At 47.7% G+C, this 9,465-nt stretch overlaps 2 protein-coding genes across 2 annotated transcripts; one reads left to right on the top strand and one right to left on the bottom strand.

Moving 5' to 3' along the window:
- Positions 1 to 2,121: 2,121 nt before the first annotated feature.
- LOC146526608 (uncharacterized) lies at positions 2,122 to 4,284 on the bottom strand. The gene has a single exon (XM_085206942.1). It carries the CDS (start codon positions 4,282 to 4,284, stop codon positions 2,122 to 2,124), a length of 2,163 nt encoding a protein of 720 aa, XP_085063068.1.
- A 3,158-nt stretch (positions 4,285 to 7,442) lies between these two features.
- On the top strand, positions 7,443 to 8,562 carry LOC146526607 (uncharacterized). The gene has a single exon (XM_085206957.1). It carries the CDS (start codon positions 7,687 to 7,689, stop codon positions 8,440 to 8,442), a length of 756 nt encoding a protein of 251 aa, XP_085063083.1. The 5' UTR covers positions 7,443 to 7,686; the 3' UTR covers positions 8,443 to 8,562.
- The last annotated feature ends 903 nt before the right edge of the window (positions 8,563 to 9,465 follow it).

Raw genomic sequence — 9,465 nt, 5'->3', positions numbered from 1 at the left:
TGTTGAGGGAGACTTCCAAGCCCAGCCGCTTTATGCGGCCGACTACCTCCGCAACTCCAGCAGTCGCGAGGACTGCCGCCTCTCGATAGGTCCACTGCTGCGCCAAGACCAGCGTGTCATCGGCGTAACAGAGGACCTTTATCCCCCTCAGGGTGCCGCCCCGCAGCACCCAGTCGTATCCGATGTTCCAGAGGATCGGACCCAGCACCGATCCTTGTGGAGCACCGGCCGACACAACGAACTCCTTCCAACCTCCTCCAGGAGCTGGAAAGGTCACAGACCTACCGGACAGGTAAGCCCCGATGACGCGGCGCAGGTATGGAGGCACACGATAGTATAACAGTGCCTCCTTTATGCAGGGCCATGGCAGGGAGTTGAAGGCGTTGGCGATGTCTAAAGACACCGCCAAGACTCCATTGCCTCGGGCCACCGCATCCTGCGCATAGGACTTTACCTCCAGTATGGCATCCACCGTCGATCGCCCCCTACGGAAGCCATACTGGTGGTCCGAGAGGTCCGGACCTGTCCCCTCCAAATGGTGTTGTAGCCTCCTGGCTACAACACGCTCAACTAGCTTGGCGATCTCGCTCAAGAGCACGATGGGCCTGTAGGCGGAGGCTGAATCCGCCGGGCGACCCTCCTTCTTGATGAGGACTAACCTGCCTGTCTTCCACCGCTGTGGAATTATGGCTTGAGCCAGACAGGCAGTGAATAGTCCTCGCACTCTGGGCCCTAAGGTGTTGAGGGCCAGAGTTAGCGCCCGGCCGGGAATGCCATCCAAGCCCGGGGCGGTGCTCTTGAGCCGAGATCGGCGTACAGCTTCTTCGAGCTCCTCCTCCTCCACCGGTGGTGTGACGCTGTCCTCGTCGTCCTCCTCTTCCTCCTCACGCGCTGCAGGGCGGGCCATACTGGGTGGTGCAAAACTGGCCCGCTGCGGGAATAGCGACGACAGAACCCCTCGGAGTACGTCCGGTTGGAGTGTCTGCGTCAGTGGTGGTGCCCAAGCCCGTAACCTACCGAGCACCATTCGGTAAGGTGTGCCGTACGGGTCTAAGTCTATCCCCGCGATCAACCGGTCGTGCGACTCGCCTTTCACACGACCGATCTCCTCCTGCAGCTGCGTTCTCGCCTCGACATAGACGCGGTACAGTCGGTCTTCCTCCTCCTGCACCTTCTGTACCCGTCTGCGATAGTGGCTGTACTGGCGTCTCGCCGCAACGCAGGTGTTACGCAGTTGCGCGATCTCCCACGACCACCAGTACACTTGCCGCCGTTGAGGGCGGCGCCCGGAACGGGGCATTGACGCGTCACAGATACGCGTCAGCGCCCCCTGCGCCCAGGATGCGGCGTCTTCTGCAGACGCCAAGCTCTGGGGCCGCCAGGATTTCACTATCGCGGCCTCCTCCAACAACTCCCTGTCGAGACGACCCAGTTGCCACCGCGGTCCGTACTCTCGCGAGTTTGGACTGGGGGCTGGTGGCACCGCAGGATGTATGGAGATCTCGTACAAGATGTAGAGGTGATCCGAGAGAGTCTCCACATCATCCAGCACTCGCCAGCCCCGAACACGACATGCTAGGGCCGGGCTCGCGACCGAAACGTCCACGACGGATCCGCCCAGCCTTCGCACACACGTGTTCTTGGTCGCTCGGTTGAGCACAGACAAACCGGTGGCAACAACCCACTCCGACAGCGTCACACCACGCACATCCGTCGTTGCGAAGCCCCACACGCTGGACTTCGCGTTGAGGTCGCCGGCCACCAACATCTCCGCCGGACGAAATCGCTCTACCATTTCCCCCAATCGTATAAGGAACTCTTCAAACTCCGCGAGAGTTCGATTGGGGGAAAAGTAGACCCCTACGACAACTAGGTTGCCGACAAGTGCGGCGACGCATCCCACACCTCTCTCTACACGTGAGAAAGGCGGGGAGCCCGCGGCGACCTGGGTGATAATAGTCACCACCCTGGTGTTGTCGGCTACATAGTTGTCTCTGTCGGGAACGCTGTAGGGCTCCGAAACAACCGCCACCTGGATAGACCACTGCGCCAGGCTTTGGACCAATAAGTCCTGGGCCCTAGCACAGTGGTTAATGTTCGCATGCAACACACGGAGAGCCATTATTGGTCTTCCATGTGTTGCACCTCCTCAGGCCCAGCTGGGATATTAGACCTGGCCGATGTTGCCGGCACTCGTCTGCGCTTTCCACCGTTATTGGTGCTAGCCTTTCCACAGGCAGCATTCCCCAACATGTGATTAGCGGGCCTTTGCGCCGCCTCACACACCGGACAATGAGGCTCTGCCGAACACGATCTCTGCTGATGCCCGGTCTGGCCACACTGGAAACACTGTTTGCTGCGGTCCACCTGGCTACTGCACTTCGCAGCCATGTGGCCCACTTCGTGGCAACGGAAACAACGTTGCGCACGGGGCATCAACAGCCTCACTCCAGCAGAGACGAAGCCAACAAGTAGTCTCGCCCCGCTAATCTTCTGCGCTGCGCCGACAGGACATCGGACCCATACTATTCCTAGACCGGCCCGGTCCTGTCGGATCTCTCCGACTTTTATATTACCCGCAGCACAGCCGGAAACTCGGCTTATTGCCGCCGTCACGTCCTCAGCAGTGGCGGAGTCATCGAGGCCAAACACCCTCAATTCCGCACATTTCACTGGCCTCGACACCTGGACCTCTTCGGGGCTGAGAACCCCACGCAACTTCTCAGCTAGCGCATCCGCCTTCTCAGCAGTGTTGGCGCCAGGCATTCTAGCGCCTAGCATTCTAGCGCCAGTAGACGCAACACGGAATCTCAGGTCCTCTATACCCAGGTCTTCCAACATTATACTTTCCTTGACCCGGGTAAGGACATCGCTATACGACATCTTGTCGGCGACGGCTGGCTGCAACTTCGTCGTCACAACTTGCGATCTAGGACGACGCAACTTTGGCTCCTTTTGCGCTTTAGCCTTTTGCGCTTTCGGCTTAGGAGCTGGCTTTCTCTTCTTGGCCCCCTTCCGGGCTACTACAGTCCAGCCCTCAGACATATCAGCCGGAGCGGGTGGCAGAGGTCGAGGCTCAGTAGATGCGGTCTTCACCGGGCCTTTCTTCTTCTTGGCCTTTTTAGACCTTTGCTCCTTTGGTGCCGGATTAGCCGGCGCTATCAAAGTGGATGCGACAGGGTCCACTTGCGCCTGCTTTGGGCTATCCACCTTGCGCTTGTCCGCCGCTAGCGGAGGTCGCAGATTTCTCTCCGGTGGTAGCCGATCTTTAAAGGCTTCCAGCCTGGTGGAGACCATAGTGCCCACTATGTCCTCCACAGCAATAGACTCCGTGGGAGTGGGTCGCAAGTCCGATGCTCTAGACCGCTCCAACTCCGCTCTCAAAAGGGCAAACTCCTTCCGCAACTCCACCAACTCCGACTGCAGTCGCGAGTTTGTTGCCTTGAGGATATCCACTTCCTCTGATGCCGTCCTCTTTGCCAGAGTATTAACGGCAGAAGAGATAACTCCGGCAGCGTCTTTAAGGGCCCTAGTAAATGTGCCCTTCAGATTCCCCGACTTGCAGGCGACTCTATTGATTATAGCCAAGCTATCAGATACTTGGCTACGCAAGTCGGAGACCATGTGCTCCTCACCGCAAAGTTCCAGGGGCACATCCGAGAGCCTAGAACTTGCTCTAGTTTGTATCGCCGCGGAGATTTCAGCAACTTCCTCCTCCGCCCTCAGCCGGCGCTCCTCGCGCTTGGCATCGTTTAGCGCCTTCTTTCCAGCAGCTAGCCCTATATTCTCATCAGGAATATTTGGTACGACCACGACTCCCTCTGGCCGAAGCAACCTTCGCTTTCGGCTTGTCTCTGTCTCCCCATCCGCATCCGAGGATTCAGAGTTACTCTTCCTGTGATGGCGCCGCTTTCTGTCCTTTCGGAACTGCGCTTTAGCCCCCTCGATAGCATTGGAGCTGTTCGACCCAACAGACATCACGCCATCGGCGTCTGACTCGGAAGCCGCCCAGAAACGGCCTCGCGACGAAAGTGACGACCTGGACCTATCTCTTATAATAGAGGCAACCTCCTCATGGTCCAGACGCTCTAACACGACTCGCGCATCCTTCAACCCCCCTCCTATTGGCACAAGTGCCGGACTTTTGCCCCTTTCGAGCAAAGTACTCCCTACGCCTTTCTCGGGCACAACTACTACTCCGCCCATCTCGGGCAACAACAGATCACCGCCCTCCTCGGGCCTCCCTACGTCATCATTTTGGGTTTTTAATTTAACATTTTCCATTTTGTTCCCACGAGTGTGGGGGAAAAACGGTCCATCCGAGCAGTGCCCCCTGTACTCGGATAAGCCTATTACGCCAGGGTGTCGGCTGGTACCCTGGCGGGACCAGCAGTAGCGACTGATCTCCCCATCAGCCATGAACCCCTCGCGCTGCTTCGCCGCTTGGGTTGGGGTAATTTTTTATAGAGGTTTTCTTCCTCGCAGCCCGGCCGGTAAAGGCAAGGCCCTCAGTTCCATTCCTGATTACGAGACATGACCGCAACCAAGAGTGGAGTTCCGATATTTTCGGCGCTGGCACATCACTGCACCTGCGTGGCGGTAGGATGAGTACACACCACGCACGCCCTCCGGTTCCTCACACTGTGACCTCTGCATGACAGAGGACACGCGAAGAACCACGCCGGATTATTAGCCAGCGAGCAATCATTACCCAAGGACGAATCCTGTAGGCACCAATTACTCGCCGCCCAGGGTGCACCGGTCCGCAACACTGTTCGTCCCCCCCGAACGACAAGCATTCGAGAAAGGGCCAACAGCGGGTGAACACACGAGGAGGTCATCCGACCAAGCACCCCAACCTAACCTGACATTTTTTTTTTTTTTTTTTTAACGTGAGGAAATCCTTTTACGGATACCGGCCCGAGTGGGGACTCGAACGGGTTATGTGGGACTCATGGACCGGCTAAGGCCAATCCCAATACCCACTAAAACCTCACGATGCTCCTCCTCGACCGCCACTGACCGCGAGACGCGGGGACTAGAATCGTCCACGAAACGCGGCGGCGGGAGCCTGCTAGGCACGTCGCGGAGTCAAGGGTGTGTGGGCACCCTCGACGGCCTGCTCGGAGTAGCGCGCGGGAGCAACCTGCGCGCGCCTACTCGGGCCAGGTTGGTAGGCGGCCAGCTTCCCCAAGCTGACCGCCCTCTGGCACATTAGGGCGGAAGGCGGCGATCGTGTGCCGCCCTCCGGCGACCCGGTCTCTTACGGCGGATGGCGACTTCGGCAAAAGCCTCCCTCGCCCGTTCCGCCGACTCCTTCTCGAGCACCACTGCCTCGCAGAAGGATGAGACCGCATCCCACGACGTCTCGCTGCCGGCCATAGCCTTGACCACGGCCGGCAGGGAAAGGTCGTCCCCTATGACGTCGCGCAAAGCGCGACGTTGAGACGCCCAGGCTGAGCACACCTCCAACGTGTGCTGGGCCGTCTCATCGAGGCAGTCGTCGCAGTGGTGGCAGCGAGCGTCGGGCTCCCTCCCGGCGATCCGACACAAGTAACCCCCGAAGCAGCCATGCCCCGAGAGCACCTGTGTCATGCGGAAGGTTAGGACGCCGTGACGCCGCGCTAACCACTGGCGGAACACTGGACGAACAGCCTCGATCGTCCTCAGGCCGGCAGTTGGTGTTGCCAGCCGAGTTTCCCACAACTCCATTGCGGCTACCCGCACCTCCTCAGTGCGTGCCTGGCTTGCCGGTTCCCCGGACACTAGGCCTATTATTTCTTCATTTGGTTCATATATTTCATTATTTTCCATAATTTTAATTATTATTATTATTTGAGAATCAATAATTAATCAACGAATAATCCTATTTTCATTAAATATACCATCCTCTATTGAATGATATCAAAATTTACCTCCTTCTGAACATTCTTATAATGAATAATAATCCTTTTTTAACCGACTTCTGTAAGAAAAGGAGGTTATCAATTCGACTGTATTTTTTTTTTTTTTATGTTTGTTACCTCATAACTTTTAACTGGGTGAACCGATTTTAATATTTTTATTTAAAAGGTATAGCTTCCCGAATGGTCATATTTTTTTTTGTCCATGTCTGACAATGGTATCCATGAGAAAATCACATAAGTCTTAAATTTGCATTATGCATGTGCGCGACTAATAGCCGAATAACTCAATGTCGCGCCAACCGATTTTGATGATTCTTTTTTTATTTGAAAGGATAATTTGGTGAAAGTTTGGTTAGGTTTCGATTATGGAATTCGGAGAAAATTGAGAAAGTTTGTTTTTGTTGGTCAAAAATTAATTATACTGTAATAGTTACAAGCAAAAACTTTTTAAATTGATGTCAGAAGTGAGATTCCTGATCGTTGCATTTCTTTTCAACCAATCTCAAAAAAGAGGATGTTCTCATTTTCAACCAACTTCAAAAAAGGGAGATTCCGAATTCACCCGAATACTTTTTATGTTTGTTCTTGTCAATATACCAAAATGTAACTTTGCACAAAAATAATAGCTAATTAAATGAAGTTTTACATAGAACAATCATAACCACTCGTTGACAACCACTACCACCACCATCACCACTCACACCACATTCCTCAAATAATACCTATCAATTGAATAATTTCATTATTATTTTTTATTTCTATTTTTATTAGTTTAATAATTATAAATTATTTTATTTTTAATTATAAAAATAATTTTAATTTTAAAAAAAATAAGAAAAATAATTTCAAAAAATTTTTTTGAAAATGATAAATAATCTTTTTTCAATTTTTGATCCTTCAACAAATTTATTTAATTTCCCATTTAATTGAATTAGAACATTTATTGGATTATTATTTATTCCTTTATCTTTCTGATTTTTTCCTAATCGTCATTATTTATTATGAAATTTTATTTCTAATAAGCTTCATAATGAATTTAAAACTTTATTAGGACCAAATAGAATTAATGGATCAACTTTTATTTTTATTTCATTATTCTTTTTTATTTTATTTAATATTTTTTTAGGTTTATTCCCATATATTTTTACTAGAACAAGTCATCTTAATGTATCCCTTTCATTATCTTTAACATTATGATTAAGATTTATAATGATTAAATAATACACAACATATATTTATTCATATAATTCCTCAGGGAACACCAACTATTTTAATACCTTTTATAGTACTAATTGAAACTATTAGTAATATTATTCGACCTGGAACTTTAGCAGTTCGATTAACAGCTAATATAATTGCAGGTCATTTACTTTTAACTTTATTAAGTAATACAGGTATTAAAATACTTAATTATTTATTAATTATTTTAATTATTGTTCAAATTTTATTATTAATTCTTGAATCTGCCGTAGCAATTATTCAATCTTATGTAATTTCTATTTTAAGAACTCTTTATTCTAGAGAAGTAAATTAATGTCTAATCATAATCATCCCTATCACTTTTTTTTCTGAGGGTAGGTGCCAAAAAGTAAATACGTTTTTAAAGTTGCTCCCAAATAATTTTCTTTTAAAAATAGTTAAAACAAATTATAAGTGAAATGTGTTATGTATAAGTGATGTATTAACAGTCACCAACCTGCCAGCAGTTATTCGTGCAATAATTTCTACACCAAAACTTTTTATCCATAATCACTAGTCTTTTGAACTCAATTACATCAACATGGAAGCTATTAAGCAATCAATACAAGAACTGTCACTACACTTCAATTCGCAAATGGCTGACTTTCAGCAAAATTTGAGTTCTGCGCTTCCTGCGGCAAGCCCCACTTCCCACATTGCAGCTCAATTTAGTGCATTTCAATCTTTTGTATTGAGTGCACTGGAGGGGCTTCAGCTGCAGGTAAATATACTGTCAAAACAGTTAGACCTTCTTGACTTGCGGACCAGAAAGAAGATACTGTTGGTGCATGGTGTGCCCGAGGAGAGAAGTACAGCTGATTCTGCCATTGCGGTGAAGGTCCTGTCCCAACATCTGAAGTTGCCTGATCTGGAGCTGGGTGACATTAGCAGATGTCAACGCCTGGGTACTGTAACATCTGATAAACCAAGACCCATACTTGTAAAATTCCGAGAGTTATCAATGCGAAATCAAATATGGTATGCTAAAACCAATTTGAAAAATACAGGCATCACTTTATCGGAATTCCTCACTAAATCCAGGCACGAGACTTTCATGGCAGCCCGAAAACGTTTTGGCATAAATAAATGTTGGACGAAGGAGGGCTACATCATTGTCATTGGGCCAGATGGGAAGCGCCATACTATTTCCACATGCAGTGAGCTAGACAATATCCACGACACGGCTGGGGCTCAACCTCTTAAAGCACCTATGGCGAGCTCAAGTGCTGGTGATTCTAAGACAAAGCCAGTTCCTCAGGTTACACGAATGAAGAGGATCGTAAACTCGAAGAAGTAAACAACTTCCTTAATGCATTAGTTTGTTCAATTAATGTTGATAGAATACTTTTAACCTTATATCTAATAACTTATGAGCTAGTGTCCTATAAATCACTAATATATTCACTAAAATGTACAAATTACCCACAACTTAAATCGTTAATATACTTATCCATTAATATATATAATTTACCCACAATTTTAAAACGTAATATTAAATGTTGTAATGTTCGGTCCGGTTCGGTTCTTTATTTATGGCGCTTCGAGCGTGCCAGTTGAGCACTATTCACTTCGCCAATGTCACGTTGTATGGAAAACACACAAAGGAGATTGTACGGTAAAAAAGAGATTATATTACACAATAGGAGAATGCATGTCAAAAAGAGTCCAGTTAAAGTGTTGCCTTCACCTATAAAATAAAAAATCATAAAATAAATATATACATGAACATGAGTTTGTAATGTTTACTTTTTGTTAGTTATTTTGACAGGCTTATTGACACTTAATCTGTCAATGGCCGGAACTGTCTTAAACGTTTCTTTTCACGATAACTCCTAGATTACGGACTTAGTTGTATTTATCGTGTTTTACCTCTTTTTTTTTTTTGTTATTGTAAGTGATTATTTGTTTATTTTATTTTTTTTATTTTTATTTTTCTAATTTTATCACTAATATTTATTTTGCTAATTTATTTATTTATTTGGACATACATATATTATATAGCTCTTATTATTATTATCATTAACATTCTGCATATACACACATTTTATTTTAATCTTATTTTTATTTATTATATATATTTATTATCCTATTAATTTTTACTTGATTATTATATTTTGGTACTGCACTATGTTCAACAACGCTAACTCAAACAGTGACACCTCCGATAATGATATATTTTGTCAGTCTACATCGTTATCATCAGATTCTAGTTTCCATAGCACTTCCGCGTCGCTAAGCACTGTTTTGGGCACGACTTTTGCGAACTCTGCCAAGCACTTCAACGTGGTGCATATCAATGCACAAAGTGTTCCCGCTCATT

Source organism: Heliconius melpomene, unplaced genomic scaffold, assembly GCF_056956725.1.
Source record: "Heliconius melpomene rosina isolate 202511_hmr_F unplaced genomic scaffold, ASM5695672v1 ptg000036l, whole genome shotgun sequence".
In the NCBI taxonomy this organism is placed as follows: Eukaryota; Metazoa; Arthropoda; class Insecta; order Lepidoptera; family Nymphalidae; genus Heliconius; species Heliconius melpomene.
This window is presented reverse-complemented; position numbering and strand designations above follow the sequence as displayed.

Excerpts from the sequence above, each read along its gene's own strand:
- LOC146526608 (XM_085206942.1), bottom strand. The coding sequence starts at position 4,284 with ATGGAAAATGTTAAATTAAAAACCCAAAATGATGACGTAGGGAGGCCC.
- LOC146526607 (XM_085206957.1), top strand. The coding sequence starts at position 7,687 with ATGGAAGCTATTAAGCAATCAATACAAGAACTGTCACTACACTTCAAT.